This window comes from Psittacula echo (assembly GCF_963264785.1).
Source record: "Psittacula echo genome assembly, chromosome: Z".
In the NCBI taxonomy this organism is placed as follows: domain Eukaryota; kingdom Metazoa; phylum Chordata; class Aves; order Psittaciformes; family Psittacidae; genus Psittacula; species Psittacula echo.
The window spans coordinates 5380755-5406316 of NC_137742.1; the positions used below are offsets into that span (position 1 = coordinate 5380755).

At 44.8% G+C, this 25562-nt stretch overlaps 1 protein-coding gene across 1 annotated transcript in view; it reads right to left on the minus strand.

Moving 5' to 3' along the window:
* SETBP1 (SET binding protein 1) overlaps positions 1-15393 on the minus strand; it is a gene marked incomplete at both ends in the record, with an annotated part of 261848 nt that extends 246455 nt beyond the window's left edge. Inside the window, one exon of the mRNA XM_080637832.1 lies at positions 14902-15393. Within this exon, the coding sequence (XP_080493958.1) occupies positions 14902-15393 (492 nt within the window). The remainder of the gene's footprint in view (positions 1-14901) is intronic.
* Between the last annotated feature and the right edge of the window lie 10169 nt (positions 15394-25562).

The window sequence follows — 25562 nt, forward strand, 5'->3', positions numbered from 1 at the left end:
GAAAGTTGGGGCTGTTCAGCCTGGAGAAGAGAAGTCCGCGTGGAGACCTCAGAGCAGCCTTCCAGTATGTGAAGGTGGCCTACAAGGATGCTGGGGAGGGACTCTTCATTGGGGACTGTAGTGACAGGACAAGGGGTAATGGGTTCAAACTTAAACAGGGGAAGTTTAGATTGGATATGAGGAAGAAATTCTTTACTGAGAGGGTGGTGAGGCACTGGAATGGGTTGCCCAGGGAGGTTGTGAATGCTCCATCCTTAGCGGTGTTCAAGGCCAGGTTGGATGAGGCCTTGGGTGCCATGGTTTAGTGTGAGGTGTCCCTGCCCATGGCAGGGATGTTGGAACTAGATGATTTTGAGGTCCCTTCCAACCCTAACTATTCTGTGATTCTATGACGTAAAGATTTGAGGATTTAAATATCTGCTTCTAAATAGGAATAACTACTGACAAAATCAGCATAAGAAAGCTTGTTTCCTCGAGATCCTCCAGCTTAGCTTATTAGATTTAATTATCTGGATGAGCTTCAGGTGAATCACCTAACTTTAGGATACCTACTTCAGCCAAGACCTCCCGCCTTCTTTGTGTGTGCACATCCTTGCTGATAGACCTGGGCTAGCCAAGCGCTTTAACTGGTTGGAGCAGGCTCAGTTTTGCTGGAATGCCTGCACAAAGGTTGTGAAGACTTCCACATGAAAAGCACTGCAGACATTTCCAGTGATGTTATATGAAACTAAACTACTGCTTGGGAAAACTGCTTATACAAGGAACGAGAGGCAATGAAGTTCTCTCTTCCCAACACAATCTGGGTGCAGACGACAGCAGTACAAAAGCCTTCTGAGCTGCCTAGGACCAGTCAATCTCACCAGTGACATGGGAAGACCACCATGAAAGCCAGGGCATAGTTCAGGTTTCCAGTCTATCTACAGGTGGCCCTCTCCACCACAGTGCCTTAAAAAAGGATGGAAGTCACAAGCACATGTCATGCAAGTCACTAAAGTTGTTTTATCAGAGACCCTCAATCTAAACTTGCTGCCTGGGCTTAATACAGCTGCTGATCTACTATGAAATTGAGCTGAGCCCACCAAAATGGTAGCCTGGCTTCCCATCCCCTACCCAACTTGCCCTCCTGACACTGCTCATACTGCTTCAGGAAAAGACTTTTTCCAAATCTAGGCAGACAGAAATAAAATACCCACAGTTTCGTTCAACAGAAACACAAGCTGCTTTTAGGTGATGTTGTGTTATTAATAATATATATTGCTTAAAAAAACCCCACATGTTCTCAAGAAGGAAAGGGGAAAGGAAGGAAGGAAGAAAAGCATACACGAGTGAGGGAAGGGGGAAGAAAAGGACAACAATCTGAGACTTTCAATGGGAATGTCCAAAAATAACACAAACAGGATCTCCCTGCCATCTGCTCCAATCCTCTCTGAATGGCTTTCAAAGCAAAAAGCCTTGCCAAAACCTGACAAACAAAGCATCGAGCATCAGTTTTAATGGAATACCAATACTGCATTCCCTGTTTCCCCCTTTTGCTACATATACACACACCTTCCACACCCCTCCAGTTGCCAAATAAATGACACTTTGCAAAAAATTTGCTTCGGTTACGAAGCTGAATAAAAAAGGAATAATTTTGCAAGTGCTCCCATATGTCTCTGCTTCTCTGCCTACAATGGACACTAATAAGATTTGCCATAACTAATTCATTCTTTCACACCATTACCCTATTCTCTACCTAAAAAAAAAGTAAATAAATAAATTCTGCCTATCCCACGTGCATTATTCCACAACTTTCACACAGCTGAAAGACAAGAGTTTCAACAGTAAAGCCCACAGAGCAGACACTTTCAAGTTAGTTTAAGCCCCTCAACTTGGTTTAGAGGTGAGTTTTACTGAACCTAAAGGAACAGAAGAATGTTGCTTTTTTCTTTTGATTTTCTATTCTCATTAAAAAAAAAAAGAGGTGTCTAGAAGGAATGGGAGGCATAGGAGATCTGCAATCTCTACACCAAAGGCAATGTGTTAGTGCACACAAAGTAGAAAGTCTTGACTCCAAAGGCAATGTGCTAGCACATATAAAGCAGAAGAGAAACTCATTAGCTGCAAAAAACAGCAACTCTCCTATGCTTCGCTTTGGCCTGGCTAAGTGGAGCAAACACAAAGCAAACATCCAGCAACAACACCCAGGAACTGACACAGCCTTCAGCCTGCACTCTGTTTTTCAGTCCTTCACAACTAAATACAGTGCCAAGATGCAGAGATCTTGGTGAAGGGCAGAAACTGATCTTACTTTGGGGTTTTGTTGTTTGGTTTGGTTTGTTTTTTTAATGATTCGCATCTCTCCTGACAAACCTAACAAACAAAAGAAAAATGTTTTTTGTTGCACTTTTTTCCCAGTGCTATTGAGATATTTTTATGTGCCAGGAGTGCACCTTTACCATCACTGATCAAGCTTTTTTTTTTTTTTTTTTTTCTATTTAACATCTGAGGCCTAAATTACTTGAACAAACAAAAGAGTTTTCTCTCCCGCTCTCCCCTGCTGCCATCCCCTCCAGTGCTGGATCTGCCCCTCCTCCTCCTGCACACAAATGGCCTCACACCAGAAGGGATGGAGGGAGGGCTCCCAATTACGCCTGTTTATTAACAAGGGGCCGTAGCAGGGAAGGGACTGGGGCAGGGTGGGTGAGAGACATCGGCTACCAGCTCCTTCCCACAACCTAAATTGGGGAGCAGACATCACAGGTAATCTGCCATGAAGGAGCCCACATGAAAGCTTAAGGCCACTGCAAGCCCATCCCATGCCACGGGATGCCATGGTGAGTACTGGTCTGCCCCTGCCACCACATCTGAGAGAGGGTGGCAAGGAAGATCCACAGGGCTCCCAACTGTCCCATATAGCCTGTGGATGGGGAGAGCTGGATGGTGGTGAGACCCTGATGGCTGTACCAAGCCATGGTGGTGGCACAAAGATCCTTGCTGCAGTTGGAGCAGCAGAAGGTAAGATGCCTTCTCAGTGACTCTGGGTGAGACATCTCTGTCAATCTTGATTTTCAGCTGAGAAACTGGGAAAGACCTTACAGAAGTGCTGAAAAGTGCTCTTCAGTAACGTTTAGACATGATAGCTACAGGGCACTGCCGTCAAGTTTCTGTAAGCACCATCCATCATCTAACTCCTTTCTCCTGATCTCTGTGGCGATTCATTCTCCTATTCCACTAGGAAGATAGGAGGGTATCTTGAGGGAAAAGCCATGGTCAAAATCTGAACTCTTTCCTTCTCTCCCCTTTCAACCTCAGGCCACCCTTTGGATTCACCCTTCATTGTTGTGGCATCACACCTGATGATAAACCTCCTGAGTACCTCAGGACTCTGCTTTACCCATCAGACCTTCTCCAGTGTTTCTTGAGCGGCTGATTCCATCCAGCAGAGTCCAAATCTTCCTTTCTCCCTACCTCGCTGTTTAAATTCCACTCTTACTGGGCTGCCAGCTTTTGCTTGGGAACAAAGCACAGCCCCAGTGAGCAAATATTTCTACCCATCTGTGTCCAGCAGCCATGATAAAAACAGCTCCTCTGATTCCCAAAGGCCCCCACAATTTTCCCCCAGGCTTCACAACACACTTGATGTCCTTTCTGACTCCTTCCCAACTCTCAAAAACTAGATTTAGTCTCTTTGTCCAGTCTTTGGATTGATTCATTTACAGATCGTCGTCCTGTCTGTGCTGTTTGTCAAGTCTGCTTGGGGTCAACCTTTACCCGTGTTTTCACACAAGTGGCAAGATGGTAGGCAGGCAGCAAAGACGCAGGCAAGCAAAGGGGAATATAAGGAGAACATAAAACATTTTGACTTTTTCTAACCAGGGATTAATACATGGGTTTTAAACAAGTGGACTCCCTTCCCAGCTGACAGCAGCAGCTGCAGCTTCTGACTTGCTCACAGAGTGGCAGGGAATCGAATCAAAGAGAAAAGAAGAAAGAGGACAACCCTTCCTTGGGGAGTAGGAAACACAATACGAGCTATTCTAAAACCCCTGCAAATACTGGCTTGGTTTTAGGTCAGGCTCTCCTTCCCCCTTCTGTCCCATGGTGTCCCCCCCCCTCGCTTTTCACAACAAAGGGAAATGGGTATTTTTAAAAATTCTTCTGAAAGCCAACCCGGCAGATGGTTCTTTCCATGCCGGGGAGGGAACAAAAAGCAAAATCTGCCAGGATACACATCACCGAGATGTGACAAAGATGGGCATGGTGGCTGGACTCTGACCCAGGGATTTCACACAGGCCTATTAAGCCATGTGTCCAAGATGGACTGAATCGACTCACATGTCCAGCACTCAGCTGCTGTAACCCCACAAGCTTGTGCAAAGTTTTATTAGCTTAAGTCAGACCCAATAGACTGAAAAAAGATAGGGTTTCTCTACATTTCCGTCCCATCTTTTCAACATCTTACGACACTCCCCCATGCCAACATCTTAGCAGGTCAAATTGGAGTTCAGCAGCCAAATTCACAGCGTAATAGGAAAAGGCTTATTTAGACAGTAATTAGCAACTTTACCGAAGTTTTATGTACACATCATTAATTTGAACTCCTGCAGATGCAGGAAACCACAGTAAGTCACTGTCAGTCCTTCTATCAGGCTAAGGATCAGGCTGTCCATTACAAACTGCCCTCTCTTTTCTTTAAAACATCCTCTTTCCTCCAGATGACATCATCAGCCAATTTCCCACTCTTTCCAAGGGTGCCCCAAGGAGACCCAAGGGCTTCACATGCCAAGCACCAAAGTTGCCTCCAAAGATGAAACATGACTTGGATACACACCACATCTGAAAACCAAAGCACTGGGAGCAGCAAAGGACATGCTGCCCTCCCACAGAACTGCCCTGTGCTTCACAATTCCTATGAAGCATGTCAGCAATCACTGTCCCTGAGTGACTAATAGCATCTCCTGCCCACGCCCAGAGTCAGTGACCTAAGGACAGATCAATCCCTCTTTATCACGCTCTTCCCAGCTCCTTTTGCGATCACTGTGCTGTAGTCCCAGAAGGAAACAGGCTTCCCCCGCACTACTCCTGCAAATCAGGAGTATAATTACAAGCAATGCAATGGAATTAAGACGAGAGAGAGAAAAGGCTGGAGGGAATTCATCCTAATGATTACACAAATTATTGAAGAAAAGTATCCCACGGAAAGTGAGAGGCTGTCTTTGGGAAGAGTACTCAGCTGAGTGGTGGTGAATGCAGTGTCAGAAAACAGGCAAGACAAGTTGATTATCCCCATCTATCTTGCACATACATAGGGTATAAGAGGTAAAACAGATTGTCAACCCAGTACTATCAGTTCCCAGCAGAAGATGCAACAGAACAAGTGCCTTCAAGCTCCCCAGTAAATATATATTAGGCAAGGTACTGACGTAGAGACTGTCCCTGCAGCTGAAAAGACTGGTAGGAGGCAGAAATGAGGGCTGATCAAGTCCCTGTTGGTGCTGCTGCACCCCAGTGGAAAAATATCTGCCTTAGGTCTATTTTGCTTAGTTTTAACGGAGAGCTTTCATCAAATTATCCACCTGGGAGTAAAGCAGGTAAAAGCTACCCTTGCCAGCACAATATTTTAGCATACACTTGGGCACAGTGGAGACTACTGAAAAAATGAGTCTATTTAGAAATTACAGGGTAGGCTTTACCTCGAAGGTATGAGGAAACTACTTCCTACGTAACCTCCTGGGAAGCAATTGCCAAGTGCGTTACAGAAGTGCCTCTTCACAGAAGCACCAGGTGGGGAAACAGAGACATTGTCCCATGGTGAAGCAAGGGTGTGACAGGTGGTGACACATCTAGGCATTCACTGCTCAGCCCTCTCCTTGTCCACTGCGCAGTCCTCTCCTCCTCAGGCAGAGCCATCAGCAAGAAGAGCAGGGCTGTGGCCTCTAGCTCATTCGATTGTGCCACCGCATTCCTCTTAAGAGCATTGGGCAAGGCAAAATTACCCGCAGATCCCCTCAGGGCTGATTCTCATCTTTCACCCCTGAGGATGGAGAGCGGCTCACAGGAAGCTAGGATGCTGCAAAGTGCTGAAATTCCTCAATGAACCACCCAGGTTTATAGTGCTAGGGTTGTTGTAACACCGGTGTCAATAAAAGATACCATCTCTCTCTGCAAACTCTGCCACCCAGGTGAGACAGAAAGCCATGAGAAACTGATGAGAAGATAATGAGTCCTCCAGTAAATATTCCTTATTTGACTCTTACTATATTTTGGGATTTACAGACCAGAAGGGACTATTAAGGACACCTGGACTGACTGATTACATGCTGGCCCCAAAACTACACCTCCTCATTTCATCATCAAGGTCTAACTCTTCTTTGAGATAAATTTCATTTTTAAGCTATCAGTGAAGATTCAGAGAGTAAATAATTCTGAAATAAATTCACCAGTTTCAATGACAAGTAGAAGAATACTGGCTTCCAGAAGGGCTGTGTACCCAACGCTTGAAGATCAAGCTACCACCTGGAGATTCATTTGTGTCATGGTTAAGCAACCTCAACTCAATGAAAGAGGGCTGAGTGTCACCCTAGCCTGCAACAAGTTCCTTTAGTGAGTCACTTAATCTCATCACTCTATTTCACATAGTGTACTAACAGACAAGATGGTTTTATTTCTCCTCCTATTTGTTTCTACAGAGCTTGTGAACTTCTTGCAGGCTCTCCTGATGCCTTCATACAGGACCTGCCAACAGCAGGCATTGATGAACAACAGGAACATGAGACACTAACTTAAAACAAGAGTAATAGAGACACACTTAGTTCTGCAAACACACCTGCATTTGACTGTCAAACTTGAATGCCCATACGCTCATCTTCAGCAATGCTATCTTCCACATGGCCACAGCCCAAGCCAGAACTCTCCTTTCTGTAGTAAGACACCTTATCCCTTCTGCTACCCCTTTCACTGGTAGCCCACAGACAATAACAAGGTATTGGGTTTATACCACCCTGGAGAAGTAGAGTTTTTTCCAGGCTGATCAACCTACTTGGAACCAGAATGCTGCTTCCATGATGCATGCACCATGACTTGAGAATCCCCTTCCTGATAGCAACTGCCTACAGCTTGGAGCCCAAATACAATGAACGATGTAGAAATAGCACTTCTTGTCCTAAAATGAAGGATCCAACAGCAACTGGTCTAATTCATGTTAGAGCAAGAAATGGAAAATAACACTTTTATGAAAACATAGTTAACTGGATTTATCCTCAGGAGTCATATATCAAATGGAATAACTTTAAGGTTCAAGAGCAGGAAAAGTCTCAGTGTTTCAAACCAAAACAAAGCATGTTTACTCTAGGTATTTTTAGACTGGCTTCCTAAGGAAACAAGGTTAACATGATCACACTGTGTTTGTGTGCATGTGAATGCACAACAAAATACTTGCCTGCTTGACTGATCCCCTTCTCAATGTTTTTGGAACATTTTAACCAATTTTGATCCAATTTGCTTTAAGAACAGAAATATTTGAGATATGACATTCAAAAAAGTTTTATTCAAATGATTTCATGGCCAAAAGAAAGCGACTCCTGAGGGGTTCTCAAAGAGGGCTTGGCCAGCAAGTTCACTCATCATTAGGCACCAGAGAAGCCACATAAGAAGCAAGTGGTCAGAAACCAACTTTCACAGGTTTCAGTTCTCTTAGAAAAAGAAAAAAGATGAGGGCATCAGGTGAAACCCCCCTTTCCACGCGAATGAACTCAAGATGAGTCCATCATGCTGTCCCACTGCCTACGATGGGAAATGTGGGCAGAGAGAATCCTATCTGATCCTATGAAGAATGTGAAGAATTAGACCTGACCTGAGGGAGCTAGCTGGGTGTGCGTGTGTGTGTGCGAGGAAAAGGGATTGAAGATGAAAAAGCTGGAGGTAAATCAGAAGCTATCTGTGGTCAGGCATGTCTGAAAGGAGAGGAGAGGAGAGGGAGCACTGCATGCAAAAGTTGATGCTGGAGAAATGTGAGCATGTGCATGAAAAATTGACAGCCTTGTGCATCCCAAAAACTCTACTAATAAAGACACAACCAGTGGAGATGCTTGCAGCTCTGGGTGCACATGCCAGCGTGTCGCGTCTCCAGCACATCTCTGTTAGCCTGGAGGCCACAGTGCTTTCGAAACACAACCAGCATGCACTGACTTGGCCAAGTCTTTATGAGACTGCTGGGAGCAGCACCCATCCCCTCCTATGGTTTTGTGATGGGACTGTGAGACATCCAGCTGGACCCCCAGCTTCCCTGCACTGATCCCAGTTGCTTCCCTGAAGCATCTCCTCAACCCCAAAGCCAGCCCCTGGGACATTTTGTCAGGGTTTGAAAAGAGAAGCACAGCACAAGCAAACAAGGAAATGTCACAGAGGGACATCGAAACTCAGCTGTGGGAGTGACTGCTGCAAAACAAAACCTGTCCTTAACACGGATGGCCTCCACAAGGCCTGGTCATACGGCAGCTAATCAAATAAAGCGCGTCTTCATCATTTGGCACTCCGCGTTAAGCAGTAAAAGCCTGCTTAGATTTCCCCAGCCCATCCCTTCACTGCCAGACGTTTGCTTCTTTAACAAATACTTGACTACATGCAAAAAAGAAAAAAGTCACAATTCCTTGGGAGCAGACAGTGAGAGATGGGCATCAGCTGGCTCAGGCAGAGCACTGAGCTGGAAAAGAGATTTATTCCTGTCACAGAATATCCATGACATGATGGGGGTGGACATTGCTCCAGCAGGCTTTGGAGAAGGAAGGGTAAGAGCTGGGATCCAGCCCTCCCTGCTCTTCACAGGGAGGACTGAACTACCTTCAGGAGCAACCATTCTCCTCCAGTTGACTGTGTGGGTGCTCACAGTCTGGGCACGTTAAGTGCCTTCAAGGATCATGATGAACCTGGGCCTGAATAGTTCTCAGCTCATAGCAAAACTGGTTTCTTAAGATCTGACTTTCCTATAAACAAATTCATTCCTGCTCTGTTTTTTGGGGGAGCCTGAGGTAGTTGTGGCGGGAGGGCACCAAACTGCAGCTGTTTCATTTATGCCCTTAACAATAGGGTAGAAAGAAAAGCTAGCCAAGAAGAAACTTGAGTTGAATATCAAAGAGCTGAGTTTGTGTAGCTTTGCACCCATATGTTTGTGTAGAAAGACTGTAAAAACACCAGGAGCCTCATGCCTGTTAAAGCAACTCTGAATTGGTCTCCCAATTGCTTAAAAGCCAGTTTAACCTTAAATGCAACTAGAAGACTTTCACACTGTACTGAAACTTCTGAGGCTTATTTCATAACCTAGGTAGAGGCTGAGGTCTACATTGCCAGCATGAGCTTCATGTAGCAGCATCATTAAAGCAGCCTCAAGGTTCTCCTAAGCAAGAACAGGAACCAAACAAGAACAGAAATGGGTTCAGGCTGAAGGGATTATGCAGGCTGCATCCTTTGGGAAAAGGAAATAAAAAAAGAAAAATGAGGTGTAAATTAAAGCCTGTTAATTCAAGCAGGTACCACCAGAAATGTGCAAGTGCCTTCCCCCACCCTTGCCAAGCCACAGGCAGTACAGGGAGCAAGCACTTACATCAACTCTGGAGGCACTTTTGGGATCACAGCAGGAAGCGCTGACTCAGAGGACATCTCACATGGGGATGCCCTTAGCAAAGAGGAATAAACGTGCACTATGAGCAATTGGATGATCATGCTCACAAATCACCAGGGAGAGGAGTCCAGCACAGGGTAATCCAACAAGAGCTGCAGATGCACGTAAGAACCTGGAGGGGAAGTGCAATGTGCAGTCAGTGATGCAAAGGAGGGGGAAGTAGAGGAGGGAAGTCCTCATGATCTTCTGGAAGAGGGAGGGGTGCAAAGGGGAAAACATACGAAGTGGAAAGTCCTCAAAGAAAGGCGAACCACAGGAGAAAGCTGAGTGTGTGGGGCAGAGGAAAGGATCACTACAAATTGAATTTCAAGGGGAAAAGTGCTAAAGTCGCTTCCTGCAGAGAAACAGCAAATACCTACAGGAACTCAAGGGGAAAAAAAAAGATACATTGCAAGAAAATCCGAGGATAGAGTTCCCTCTGACTACACACAAGAAAGGTTTGTTTCCAATTGACTTTTTGCTGCTTATGTCTCAGCAATAAAGTTTATTCACTCACCCCAAGCTCTCAAAAAACCCCAGTGCAATCATAATTAAAAAATAAAAAGAGTTTACATTCTCCGAAGCAGGACATTATGCATATGATGGAAGCTCCAAAGAAACTTTGTCAGGGTATGCTTGGAAAGAAACAAAGGGGTGACAAACTGAAGTGTTTGCAGACACAAGAAAATAGAGCACACAAATGCAGGGAGGGGAAAAAATAAAGTAAAAACAACAAAAAAGAAGAAATAAAATGAGGGACATACTAATCATCTGGGGCTTGTTAAATGCTACATGATAGGCAGGGAATGCTGATGGATTGCTTCATTGCCTTTGGTGCCACGATTTCGATGCCCCTCCAGACTGACAGCATGCTTCTCTATCCAAAGAAAAAGGCACCTTTGGTGATGCTGAGGACACTGGACTTGAGCAACCCTGCTGCAGAGGGGAGAGCAGTGGCAGCAGGGCTTGCCAACGTGCCAGAAGGACACCCTTTGGTCTCCTGGCTTTTTTCTTCCCTCACTGTCCAATCAGACTAAATGGAATGGAGCCATTTGCGGGTTTAGAAGTGGCGAGGGTTCAGCCCACTCCAACCCCAGGCACCAAAGGGTTGAAATAAGAGCAAATGCTTACAGAACACTTGTGCACTTTCCAGTTGCTGCACGAGTGACCACAGACACAGCCCAAGCGACAATTCACCTACCAAGCAGACCCTGGAAAGGGGTTAGGAAACTACCTTCACTCTTAGAAGGGGAAGCTGATGTGAAACTTGGCATGGTCAGGACTTAAAAGAAACCCCAAGAGTTACTGGGCTGTGGCCAAGCATTCAAGCTGACAGAGCAGAGATTCCCAACACTGATGCACTCTCATCCCCTGCCTTCCTCCCCGCTCGCTCCAGGGCATCAGCAACCGCACCCAGCAAGATCCTCTCCTGGATTCCCTCCCCTCCCATTCATGATCGCATAACATCCCCGGGGCGATTGCTCACACGGAAAAGCAACATGAGGAAAGTATTTAATGTATGTTTATGTCTTTTAATATAGTGTAGCAGCTGGAATCAAAGGCAAAAAATCCCAGGCTTCAGCACATGAGCACCGTGGCTCTCCACAGAGACCCCTTCTAATCACCACCACTCCCTCAACCACAGCTTTAGAAATCAGGCACTAGCCCCTATTGCCTAATTAGCAGAGCATTGGAAAGCTTAGGAATAGGCATATCTTCTTTCTTCCTAAGTGGCCACTGAATAAATGCTGTATCCTCAGTTCACAGGCTTCTTTTACACTGCTGGCGTTACCAGCTCTTTGTGTACCCACATGCTGTTACTTAAATTGCTTCCATGTTTTCATTACTTGCCCTCTGTGCTGTGTGTATTGAAACTCCTGCAAGAATGCTGAAGTGGCATTTCAAAGCACTGGGGACTACTAAAGATGTGGCTGAAATTATTATGCAACAAACTTTAGTGATTTTTCAAGTCCTGATAAGAGTTTGCTTCTCCTCAAGGGGAAAGATAAATTCAGGTGCTGCTCCATGAGGCTCCATGAGTGACAATGGCTCCCACCCACTAGAGACATAAGCATGGCACTTGCAGCTCAGGTTATGCTCAGCTCTCCATCCTTATACATGGGTCTGTGGGGCCTGTATATATGCTCTGCATCCATAAGCAAGGTGGCAAATTCAATTAATGAGGCTGCTCCCATGCAGAAGGGAAATGTGTCCACTGAGCCAACCTCTTCTGGCAAAAATCCACAGGGGACAGTGGCATGATGCCATCTGAAGATCTGCCCCACAGTTTTAGTTCTTTGCTCCCTGTTGCTGCTGCCAGTAGCTGCATTTCTTGAGTTTGTGCTGATTAAAGCAACAGGCAATCAAACAGCCTACCTCTGAAATACCAAAACCACTAGAGTCAAGTACACACAGTATGTATTTGTACGCTCCTCTCTTCCAGGGAAACCCACAGGTGGACCAGACATCTTCAGCTCCATCTGAGTTTCAATTTGCTGTTTTCTCTCAACTATTTTCTCCCCAAAATTGCTGTAACTGCCATGAAAGCAATCTCACTGCCAGCAATGGAACCCTTCTCACACTAATTTCCAGCCTCCTTCTTCTGCCTTCCATCACCCCTTTGATATAAGATGTTCACAGCCAAAGCCAGATGCTGCAACCCACAAGCTAAGAGGCAGCCATGTACCAAATCCCTTCAGCTGCAGGAATGCAGGTTATTTACCATCCCAGTTATTTACCATGTAGGCTGCAGGTCTCCAGGCACCAAATCCCTTGAGATTACAGCACTGGGGTCTTCCAGATCACTGATGGGGACTCCTCTGCCCCAGCCCTGGTCCAGCAGCTGCCGCACAGCAGCCGTTGGGTGTTATGCTAATGGATGTGAGAGTGCAGCAGCCCTCTCCCCATCTGCTCAGAGCATCCACCTGCTGGGTTGGGGTTTGTTTTGTTTTGTTTTGTTTTAATGGCCAGATTAGTCTAGCGCTGTCCCAGAACACTTCCAGCCTGTGCACAGGGTGTGAACACAGGACCAGACAGCCCGGACCTCACAGCACAAGTGCAAACTGAATGCAGGCACATTTGGGCCATGATCTGCTTCTTTCAAACGCCTTATCTTTCTGTAATCAAATTCTCACCCTGAGTGTAACCACAATACAAGGTGCTTTTCTGTTACTGTTGGGGTTGGGTTTTTTTGCACATGGACTTCTTATACTTAACTTTATTCATATAATGACAGACTAGTTTGGGTTGGAAGGGACTTTAAAGCTCATCCAGTTCCAACCGCCTGCCATGGGCAGGGACACCTTCCACTACAGCAGGTTGCTCCAAGCCCTGTCTGACCTGGCCTTGAACACTGCCAGGGATGAGGAAACCACAGCTTCTCTGGGCAACCTGCAGATTTAGATAAAACATTCTTCCTAATGTTTAATCTCAATCTACACTCTTTCAGCTTAAAGCCATTCCCCTTTGGCATGTAACTACCTGCCCTTGTAAAAAGTCTCTCTCCATTCATTTAACCTCTCTGGATGTCCACATGAACGAATGAATGTACCTTCCATAGACTAAGTCATAAACAGAAATGAAGGCTCTGATATATAAGCAGTAATATTCTCCATGGTCCATGCCAGTGGTTTGCAAGTCTTTTTCTCCCTGTATGGCCATTGAGGAATTGCTCGTGACACCTTTTCTGTCAATGAGCATGGTCTCACACAACCGCTAGTTCTCCTGAGACCTCTGCAAGTATTCAGGGAGGAAAGAGAAGTGGAAGTAAGACATCTCTCAGTGCTAAGACAATAGTCCACCCTTCTCAGTAGGTGGGAAAATCTCTTTTCAGTATTTTATAGCCTCAAAACTTTGCTGTTCTAAAAAGCTATTTTTTTCATGGACATGCAGTATGCCATTTAGCTGGATTCTAAGAAAAAAAACTAGTTGGGGGAGGGGGGATTGTTTTTTTTCATGTTCAGCTTCTAAGAGAAGTACTTTCAGAGTGAGCAGTGTTAACTTCCCTGTGCTTTCCCTTCAGTTAATGGAAAATGACATTTCAAAAAGTGATTAAGAGTTAGCGGAATTCTGATATAAGTCAGTCTGCCAAGGACAACATCTCCAAGGAGAGCCATTGGCAACTGGCCTTCTCAAGGCTTCGAGTAGCCCTTCAAGCATCCATCAAGTGTATAAGGTATGGGAGAAGTGGGGATCTTCTGCACAGAGAGGGAGCCAAGCTGCGTGAGTAGGAAAGCCAAGTCATGCCCTGAGCTGCAACCAGTGGACGCCTACTTGAATGTGGTGGATTTGTCCAGGTTTGGGAGATACTCATGAGTCTTTCATCAGATCTGTGTTCCTGTTTGGACTCATCATGATGCCCACGTGTTACTAAGGAGACAGAGGTGAAGTATTTGTACTACGATAAGGCCTCAACCCAACCAAAGCTCCTTTGTCAAATGCCTAGGACAAAAAACACCACTACACCCAAAATAACATGAGTAGTCACCAGGTATCCCAACCCACACCGGTGCTGCTTAAAACACACAAACAAAGTTCGTTTAAAGTGTAGGGGACATCATTGCTGAAAAATCAACAGCAAAACAAAAAGTGCTCCTGAAAAGAGCTCGTAAAAAGAAAAAATATTTTTTCCCTCCCTCTTCCTTTCCTTGACTAAATGAAAAAAAAAATAAAAACATCAATTTTTACTTGAATTGAAAGAACCGAAAATTTCTCTCCAGAAGAATATTTCAAGAAAATGATATGCATCCAAGTGAAAATGAGACTTGTAATGGAAGTATTTTCTGAAGCATGCTATAGTGTTGCTAGCACAATGCTGTAATCAAGAATAATGGAGCCCTTTGCCCGGTATACAGGAATGGATTCAATTGTTCACTGTGCAAATACCTGTATTTTAAAAATGTAGTTGAAAGCTTTAACCGCAAAAGGCTTGAGCATTAGTGCTTAGACACAAAGCAGTTCAGAAGTGGGCTCCTTCATTTATCACTCATGTAATGATTAATCTTAAATCTCAATTACACATGAAAATAGAATAGGCCCAGCTGAACTTTTGATCCCTTCTGAATTGATTCATCTGAAGGATAGCTCAAAATCATCCCCACAGAACAGGAGATACCCACTGTTTATTACCTCCTCTTCAGCCAAGCGGGGATTTATAAGCCTTGCAAAGGTTATGTCTTGGACATGAATTGTTTGAGCAGGTTTAATCCTATCCTCTCCCTCTGTGCTCAGGAGAAAGGGATAGAAAATGAAACAATAGGACTTACTTTCTTTTTGGAGTGTGATCTGTCCTCTTCTTTAGCTGTTTTGCTATTTTTCCCCGCTCTGGAAAGCTTCTGCTCCCCAGACTGCTTGATGGTGATTTTGATCTCAGGAGGGCAAATATAGTTCTCCAAGTTCTTTGGCGGCTTCTTAGCTCTCTTGGTGGTTTGGATCTTCAGCTTTAAACTCCCCTCCGTGAAGTTAGCCTCCTTGATGGAAAACTCCTGCTCCTCCAGGCCGTCTCCTGCCACCCATTTCTCACTGTCCGCATTAGAAGTGGAATCCACGTCTCTTCCAGAACCCAGCTCATCCTCTTCCTCAGGCTCCAGCCTCTCACTGCTCACTGCGATCCCTTTCCCCGAACCCGCTGAGGGCAGCATCGTCTCCCCTGTGCAGCTGGAGGCAGGAGGAGGCTTCACGGAGGTGACAGTGGCTGGCAGAAAGTCTGCCTCTCCTCCCTTTTGCCGGGAGCTGCCCAAAGTATCCCTGGGCTCCATAGCAATACAGCAACGTCCTGGAGTTTTATCAGAGGGAATGGGAGCGCAGGAGGGGATGAGGAGAGCACGTGCAGGTACGATCCAAGGGAAAATATGGAATCTGTCTGACCAAATTCAACGTTCGGATTGCCCAGAGGCTGCGAGTTGTTCAGAAGAAACCAGATCTGCCACTGCCAAAGGAAAGGAGAAGAAAAAAGGAAGTTAGCATGTGTACACATATCGAACGTGAGTGTAGAGATGACTGAAACAGGGCATGCTTGGGCTTCCTCTGCAGCATCTCAAGGACATTCCTTGAAGCAAATGGGAATGAAGTCTGGCTGGCATTTCAGACGACTGGATCTGGTATTGCAAAGCAAGGAATAGTAAATTGATGAAAATGGAGATATATATGTATATAAAAATAATAGTAATGGTGTGTAAATGCAAAAGCCTTCCACTCTGGACTTAAGAAATAAATGAGGAGCTAGCCAGCTTTCCACACCCATGAACCTCCTTATTACTTCAAAGTGCTTGCTGTCAGAGGGGTTTCAGAGGGAGAAAAAATAGAGGCAGACGTTTGCCTCAGGTTAAACAATAATCCAGTGATCAGAGCACCAAAAACCATGGTGTTGTCCTATGAATCAGGATGCAGAGTTTCAAACTCCCTATTTCCCTGCTTCTCAGGTGAGAGAGGTGCCCTCGGCTGCCAGTATTCTGGGAGGACTCTGCTTTGGGTGAATCACTTGTTACACACTGGGCCAGGCACACACTGCTTGCAGGCCGAGACACAACCTGGGATGCTGAAAGTGCAGGAGGATGCAGTTGGGTCTCTTGCGGGGCTATCAGGAACCTGAGTATAGAGGGCGATGGAGGAAAGCTAAACCCAGTATTTTCCAGAGTTCCTCATGCCCCTGGGTACCTCTGATCTGTGGTGAGAGCTGAGTGAATCTAAGACTGTGCTCTCATCCTTTCAACTGTCAACTTTTCTTTAAAATATCACAGATTGAACCCTTTGAGATGGAAGCATTTGTATTCAGGACCTCACAAAGCCTTGGCCAAAGTTGAATGTTGAACTGAGGGAAAATATGTATCACCCAATGGCATAAAAAGCCAAATACCAAACATCTGGCTGAAAAAAAAAAACATACACGTAGGAAAGTTGTTGTTTTAAAGATGTTGAGGTGCTTTCATACACCCTCCCTAAAATCCCCTACATAGCCACGTCCCATCATGGCGAGACAGTTTCGTCTACAAGATTAACAGAAGAGTATCTCAAACAGAAACAAAGATATTTTCTGCTACTTTAGCAGAAACAGCTCCCTGGTGGGTTAGAGGAGTATCACTTCTGGCATACAGAAAAGGGAACGAGAAAGCACTGCCAGGAGAAGGTGCAGACCTACTCTTTTGACAGCAGCTCCCTGTTTGGGAGATTGGCTATGATAACTGCCAAACCCCACCCCTTGAGCAAATGCAAGCAAGATCTGAGCACAGGCAGGGATATCCCAGGTAATTTTTAGTAGCAATAAACCATAAAGAGGAAACAAAAGTGATCTTGCTACCTATTACCAAATCGTAACAGCATTATCAGTGTAGACTACTTTAAAGTACAGCTCACCAACAAAATCACATGTCCTTGTACCACTGGCTTCTTTCTGCTTTTTAAAAATACCTTGCATGACCTTAAAATTCACAAAGAAGGAATAACAAGTGCCTTTTATTAGTTATATATCCACATGTCTGCTGGAGTGTGGCCATAGGTCACTTGTCTGACCCCAGCACATATGGCTACCAAAGGAAAGTCCTAGGCATCGTAGAGCTCCATGAAATCATTGGATGACTTCCACCAGGTCCCATCAGATACAAATTCAAATAAAATTCCCACAAATAGCACAAGATGACTACCCAAGCATAAAAGAAAAAAGGTAAAGAACTATCATGGAGCTTGAACTGCCATCTGGCCTCAGATGTGGTTTCTATACCTCGTAAGAGATAGAAGTACATCATAAAAACACTTATGCTTAAGTTGCACATCTTCTGGCAATAGGGAGGAGACTCATTTCCCAGAGCTGCTGCCACTGGTCTCATTTAAGGTGATCTTGAAGAATTAACAGACTCAAGGTCTCCTGCACACCTGCCTTGACTCAGCAAGTCTCCATTTCACCACCTGTGAAACAAAGATCAAGCTTACCTCATTTCGATCTACTGTAGGGTGGGTTGGTTAATGCCTTGACATAGTTCAGAACCCAAGTGTTTACCGTGTGGTAGCCACTAATTACTAATGCAATTAGTATGTTAAAGGCACCCAGTTGCAAGGAGCTGCTCCACCTAATTGACCAATCTCACACCTTGCCTCTCCTTTGCACCTATAGAGGTGACGGGAGTCAGGGTTACCTTCCTCTTCCAACTGGTCCAATACAAAAAAAAAATAGAAAGGCCGTGCTATTTATCTGCCATTTCACATCACTGTTAATCTCCTTGGAGAGGAACGCAATGTACACACACTCCTGGGCTACAACACAAACACAAGGTGGTAAAAGCTCGGCCGTGCAGCATTCCAAGGAGTTACTGCTCTGGTATGCACGCATGTACAATGGGCACTCTGTGCTGGCCTCCACCCACAGGCTTTTAACCTCCCTCGCTGCTGGCAAGAAAGAGAAGGCTTCTGGCAGACAGCATCTAGCTTAGCACACAGGGCAGCAGGATGAGTCCGCAGCCACCAACGGTTCAGGGAAGGGACCACAGCTACCAGGATAACGAACCAACCCACCCAGGACCCCGCGTTGAATGGGAGCTGAAATAAAACTCACTGCTCTGAACTGGCAAGGGTCTTTCAGGCTCTGAGTCACAAGGTAATGTTTTATGGAGAGTGGATAAAAAGCCAGGTTTCTGCTCCAAAGTCTGGCTGTGGGTCTTGGACCCAGACTCAGGGTCACGATACCCAAACACTCATCCCTGCTTGGCAGTGTGCCTCCAGGTCAGTAAAAACAAGCAACAGATGAATAAAGTCATTGCTCTGCACTAGTGCCAGGTGAGTTAGTGCCAAATCTACCTTAAAATCCCACTTAAAAATATTGGCCTCCTGTTCTGCTGAGACCCTGCAGATGATGATATCATCAGACCCGCAGGTAGCAACAAATAACCCTGTGCTCAAACACCATGCTGAATTAACTGGGCCATTGTTTTAGGTATCTCCTTATTTTCCTCCAGGGTTAATAGTTAAATGACTTGGGTGCAGGGACATCATACTTGTCTTTCTTGTTTGGGCAGGGTACCTGTGCTTTGACTAATTAGGAAACCTCACTTCAGGCTTCTGAATGTGTAACCTCTTTTGGAAACCTCGCCTTCTCCCCTCTGTAGACTGCCTGCAGAAACACTGAAGGGACAGTGATGAACACTCTTCCTCCAGCAGTTCTTCAGCCTTCGCTGGCAATGTGCAGATCTGGAAACCTAGGGAGGAAGCGCATTTTCCAGGAGACCTCTATTTCTTTTTAAGAACTGAAGAGATGGGGGTTGTTTAGACTGTGTTCACCTAAACTGCCCTTCGAGGCCTCACCGGCATTGAGCTCTGCTCAATAAACAGCTGCAGAGGTGTTTTACCATCTGAATTAGGCTCCTGGAGAAAGTGTTACTGCCAGCAGGCTTCCTGCAGTCAAGTTAAATTTGAGGAGGATAATTCACAGGTGAATGACAACAGATTTCACACAAGTTGGCATTAGCTCTTAATTAGGGAGAGATTCGTGCTTCCTCTGATAAGTACTGAGAAATAATCATATGCCTGTGTGCTCAGCCTTGTTACCGCTGTTCCTTATCAGCTCCCTTGGGCACCTCAAACACACTTCTGGAAGCAAAGGCCTAAAGTACAAGACCTTCCTTGGGGTCATACTAGATGCCTGCCATTAAGGGTTTTGAATAACTTCCTTTCTTTTGCCTCAGACAACTACGCATGCTTGCAAGTATTCAGATGTCAGGGCTATAATGTGATTAAACTGAGAATTTGCTGAGGACAAACATAGATGTGAGAACCCACAGTACAGGAGAGAAATCCAACTAGTTGGGATTTTCCATGAAATTAAATGGGCATAATACTTGGCATTGCATTTGCCCTAAGGGCTGGGGCAACCATATTAATAACAAGCAAATGCTGATTAGACAAATGCAAGCAAGCTGGGTGAGTTGCCCAGCATTTGTGCTGCTTCCCTAATTTGCTCAAGTACAAGGAGCACGAGCAGAGAGTTTCAAGCAATATTAAGAAATGCTACCCAAATCCCATAGAACACTTATCCCAGCCATAACTTTCACTACTGAGACTGTTTTCATCTTATCCATGGAGTGCAAAATGCCTTAAGATGTAAAAAGAAAAAACAATGCTATTGAAGAGGTTCAAGTGAGCGTAAACTGAGGCATGAGTTTGAGACTGTCATAGTAAATGTGAAGTGGAGCTCACATCTTCTCAAACCCCACATCTACCTTTGGATCTCACATTGTCTCATGTGACATACTGTTAAATCTCTATCTCTGCAAAATATCAGAAATCCTGAAAGCCTCTTTACACTCCATCTTTTTAAAACCATTCACCACAAAGCACTGGAGACTATACAGCAATACTTAATGATGAGATATCACGTTTCATTCCAAAGACTCCCGGGTTGCTTCCTTGATTATATATGCCACCACTGAAATGCAGCTGCCTCTGGGGCAGAGGCCAATGGACAACCCACATTACACCCGAGGGAAAGTTTTGGTCAGAAACTTGCTTTTATGAGAAGTGTCAGTGAAACTTCAGAATCCATCATGGGACATAAAAACGCAGCAGCCTGGCACACAGCAAGCTGCGCTGAACTGAGTTAACCCACATTAGGAATTAGAAAAAAAGAAGCCCAAAACTTTTTCTTCATTATTGCTTTGCAAAAAAAAAAAAAAACAAAACAAAACAACAATTTCAAGTGTGTTTGTGGTGATGGCCAGTGCACTGCCAGATCACCAGCAGCACAAGCTTGGTGTGGATCAGGAACAGGCATCTGATCACACACTTCTATCAAACGGACCAGATCACACAAGACGAAAGTTAAGCCTTTTCTCCATGCCAGCTTAAAGGCAGGATGGGTAAAAAAATTGTGGGTTACCTAGAACCAACATGGTGCAGACAAGTGACATAGAATGATGCAATACAAAGTCTGCCGAGATAAAATTAAGCCACTGCAAATTGTCTTTGAACAAATTTGAACCAGGAGAATGAGTTTATACTGGAACAGTATCATGCACGAGTAGTGTATTTAATTTGCCGCTCAGAGCCCTTGAGCTACATTTATCACATCTTTGGACCACGGCCTTAGTTGCTTCCTGTGGCGATGGTACTCTGAAAGAACAACCTGCCTTTGGCAAGGAGCTGAAAAGAATGACTGTGACAGATATTTTCCATCCACACTACAGATCCCATAGGAAATACTCTCTCCCTTTCACCCGACTTGTGTCAATCAGAACAGAAATAAGGCAGAAGGGCTTCCCCTTCAAACAAACCAAATGAACGTTCTCTTAATAAAGAATCAAGAGATAGCCTGAAGATGTTCAGATCCCAACCAGGCATAACCCTGAGCACCTTGCTTTAGGTGAGCAGTGTGGTGGACTGGACAATCTTCAGAGGCCCTTCCAACCATAGGCATACTGTGTTTCTTGGATACATTATACTGCCTCTATCTCCAGCACCAGGCAAATCGGTCTCTCTAATGCAAAACAATTCTAAACATACTGCTAAAATTTCCATCTGTAATATATACCTGGATATAGACACTTATAAAAAAGGCATCGGTATACCACAGATACAGCATGAGATCCTTAACTGATAAGGATAATTGTGAGTGGAATGACCATATGGGAATGCCTGTAATCCACAGATTACCTATTAAAGTATTAACTAAGGCATGTAATTCATTAATTGCGTGAATTAGAAGAAGAAAGGTGTTTCCTCTCCACATGGGCCTCCTGTCTCCAACACTGCTTTTGTTCCAGTCCTTCCACCTCTGCCTCCGATTTTGCATGGGTTATGTGAGGACTTTCTCAGAAAGGAAAGGATGCAAGCTTTGCCAGGTGTGGTCTATCCACAAGAAAACCAGGAGCAAGAATTAGTGGCCATTAACAGAATAACAACAGAAATGTAATCTTCTCTTGTTTCCATCAGATTGAACTGAGTTCAAGTGCTACCAGCCCTCTGCACCTCCACCAGCATGACTGACCAATGCCTCTACCTCAGCACGCCCAATGCCTGCAAAGGGAGCCAAGAAAAGCCAACCGGAGGGAAAAAGATGAGATAAACTGAATCACAGAATCATAGAATTAGGGTTGGAAAGGACCTTAAGACCATTTACTTTCAACCCCCTACCATGTGCAGCGACGCCTCACACTAGATCATGTTGCCCAAGGCTCTGTCCAACCTGGCCTTGAACACTGCCAGAACCAAACATCTCTCACAGCCAGATGACGGCTGCAAGCATCCCCCTAAGATAAAGTGGCAGAAACAAATGAGAGCCCTAGCATATCCATAATTACAGAGGCATGTAAATGTGGATATTACACATGTGTGTATCTGTCTTCTTAACACAGAGACATTAAGAGTAGATTATGGAATCATATTTGGCTCCATAATTAGGTTTGAGACTCCATAATTAGATCAGATAGTCACCTTTCTACGTAAGTAACTAACTATCGTACAGTGCTGAAGGGAGGGCCAACTGAATGATTAAACAATTGACACGGTCATAAATCACAAGGCCCATAAGAGCAATACTGCCCAAGGTACAGCTGTGCAACAGCCAGTGTAGCAAAGCACCCATCTGCAGTAGGAGGAGATGTGGCCATGTTTCTCAAGGACTTTCATAAGTCCCTGGCTGAGAACTGTGATAAGGTTTTATAAATCTACCCACTCACAACCCAAAGCTGTATTTGGGTGTCAGGAAAGGGAGTATGGTCATCAGACCTGTAAACAGCCCCTCATGCTGATTTCAGGTCTCTAAAAGACCAATGTGCTCTGACTTAGACTCTCCAAGACAAACACTGCAGGACTGCTCTAAAGCTGGGCTCAAGTTCACTGGATTTACACCTCTGAATCAAGGAATAGAGTTTAATCCTAATGACATCAAGAGTCAGCATGTCATTTTTGCCCATCACTCTTGTGAAGATTAGGCCTCCAGGACACTAGAAAACAGAATGAGATGCCAGCTTTGCTCCATCTCATTACAACACAAAAAGCCAAGCCAGGAGATTTGCCTATGTCAGGTCAACAACAGGTTGCTGAGCTCCCAGACTAAGCATCACGACTCTCAGCGTGATGTATAATCAAAGGTGACTCCTGAGACAATCCACGATGCCAAGCACTCTGATGGGTACAGCAGTGTGTGCCACTACACGGATAAAACTTATTCCATTAACAACAGCCATAAAACTCTTAGGGGAAAAGTGTCAAGAAGGGGATTTGAAATGCTGCTTCGTTCTAGCCAGCTCTTGCCAAGCGCACCATCCTGGAGGTAGTGGCAGCCACTCCAAGCTACAAATGGAAAGTTTTATGGGTATTTAGGGAAGGGTTATGGGCACAGAGATCAGCCACAAAAAGTAAAACCCTGCACAATTCCATCATGTGTGTTACCAAACTTTCCTAGATCGACTCCTCTTTTGGAGAGCGGCCATCAGACACAGTAGTCTCCTTCTAACACCGTAATGGTAAGGCAATAATATCTCCTTCTCCCTCTGATCAAACATTTCCCTCTGCACCCTGAAACATGTAGAAAATGGTTTCTCTATATAAATCATTAATGAGAGATTTGGTTTTATTTACTGCTGCTGCCATGGGACTCCTTCCTCCTTTTATTTTTTTCCCCTCCTTCATTATTTCATTTTCGGTTGCATGTGTGCCAAATACACCAGCTTTCCCTCCCTTTGAGAAAAACAAATAAATATATAAAATAAAGCAACACATCTAACCGGGAATGCACCAAGCCTTGGCTCAGCAACCATTCCTCAGAGCCGTAAGTGATGGCAAAAGGAGAACCAAAAAGACTTCGGTCCAGGGTCTATCCTGTGCCCAGTCTAGAGGCTGTACGAACAACATATCCCATGTTACTCAATTCTGCATGCTTCAAATGAGGCTAGGAATAAGAAAGGTTGGATTCTGTCCATGCAGGCTTGCACTGTGTGTTTCCATGCTGAGTAAGCAGTAGTGTCTTTTTTGGTGCTGCATTACGTACCAAGCATTCCCTGCATCACGCGGAACTGGGGGAAAATAGGGCATATAAAGGGCATGCAAGAAGAAGAGCAATTATTTGGGGTATTTAAGAGGAAGAGTAATTATTTGGGGTATTTAAGAGGAAGAGTAATTATCTGGGGTATTTAGAGGAAGGCACTGAGACCACCTTGCCTTGCAGAATGTATCAATCTTTTTGGCTTTGAGGGAAGAAAGAGTCTGGGTCAGCAAAACAAGCTTCATGGGTTGCAAAAGAAAAAGCGGGAGGCAAAAGCAGCCCAGGACACAAGTGGATGTGGCTGGATGCATACAGAGCAAAGAGGAGCCCACAGTGCTGGGACAGTGACTTCAAGAGGAGTAAACGCTAGTCAGAAGCATGCCGGTGGGAAGACCTGAGGCCAGGAACAAAGGTGAGATAACCGACAGCTGCTATGGGCAAAGGAAAGGAATAGCTTTGCCTCTAATGAGGCTGAAGAGGAAGCGGTTACAGAATTGCTGGGAAAACTCTAGTCAGATGGGAGATAAAAGCCTGCTGAGTACCAGTACGTCCTAGATGCCTGTCCAGTTGAACCACTTCATTGTTCTCTCTGTACATATCAGACTCCAAGGCAGCAAGGAGGACCGGGAGTAGTGGATTCACGACAGAAATGTCTTTTCAAGCAGGCCCAAGACTTTCAGTTGTTATTCTCTTGTAACACCACTGACTTCAGGAGGATGTTAAAGGTTGGGATGGGGTCACAGTTTGGGGAATCCAAGGTCAAATCAGTCATGGGTGCACCCTCTCTCCATTGATGACATACAGGTCACTGTTTCCTAATCTATGTCCTTCACTTAGGTCCCATCCAATCAACATTTGGTCTGTGGGCTCCAGTGCTTCAAGAGACTCCTGAGGCATCCATACCACTGCTCCCCAGCTGGAGATGGATGCAGGTATGAACAGGGTCCCCGTTCCTACCTAGGGCCATGCAGCAGCTTCTTGTTATTTCAATTGCTGCTCACACAATCTTTTCCTTAAGGGCCCTAGGAGGTTTGTTTACTGAGCTTACCCTGAGGAAACTGTTCTGGCCTGAAAGCCACACTTAAAAGGCATCACAGTTTAAGAGCACATGTGTCTTGAACTCTGATAAAAGAATGGAGGAGCAGGACCCCTGTTTCTGCGACTACCTCCTGTGACAACTGTGATCTAATGTAACAACACCTACAGCAAATGTCGTTTATGATACTTATCCATCAGGATTCATAGCTATGGTGTCTCTCTCTTTAGGCCAACAGATGAAAAGATCTCCATTGACACTTTTAAATTGTCAAGGCATCAGAAACCATGACCTCCATTATTTTGTCCCCCTCACTTACCAGAAGAATCATAGAGTCATATAATCACAGAATCATAGAATCACAGAACTGTTTGGGTTGGAAGGGATCTTAAAGATTATCCAGTTCCAACTCCCTGCCACAGGCAGGGACACCTTCCACTAGACCAGGTTGCCCAAAGCACCATAGAAGACAGAGACCTTCAACAAGGCCTAAGTTCATATGCATTTATCAGCTTAAAGTTCAACAGGTTACACTACTGCCCTGTTTAAGAGCGTTTGGTTAGAATAATTTAAAAGAGAAAAATGTTTCCCCTTCTTGCCCCATTTTCACTTTTTCTGAATATATTAGGGGAGGGAAAAGAGACAACTGACAGCTGGAGAGAATTTACTCAAATTGTCATCAAGCAAAGGGAAAGCATGATATTTTTAAGGCCATTATGAGAAGGTTTATGGAAGTTACAAGGATGTGAATATATAGATAAATATTTCAAACTGGTTTGCAACCTTAAGAATAATGGGCATGTATAATAACATTTTGCCCTGATGCCTGCTGTAATACTTTGCATATACACAATCCCATCCAAACACTAAACTCCTCCAGTTAAGCTTCATGTGTCTGATACCTTCTGAAAAAGAACTGAAGAATT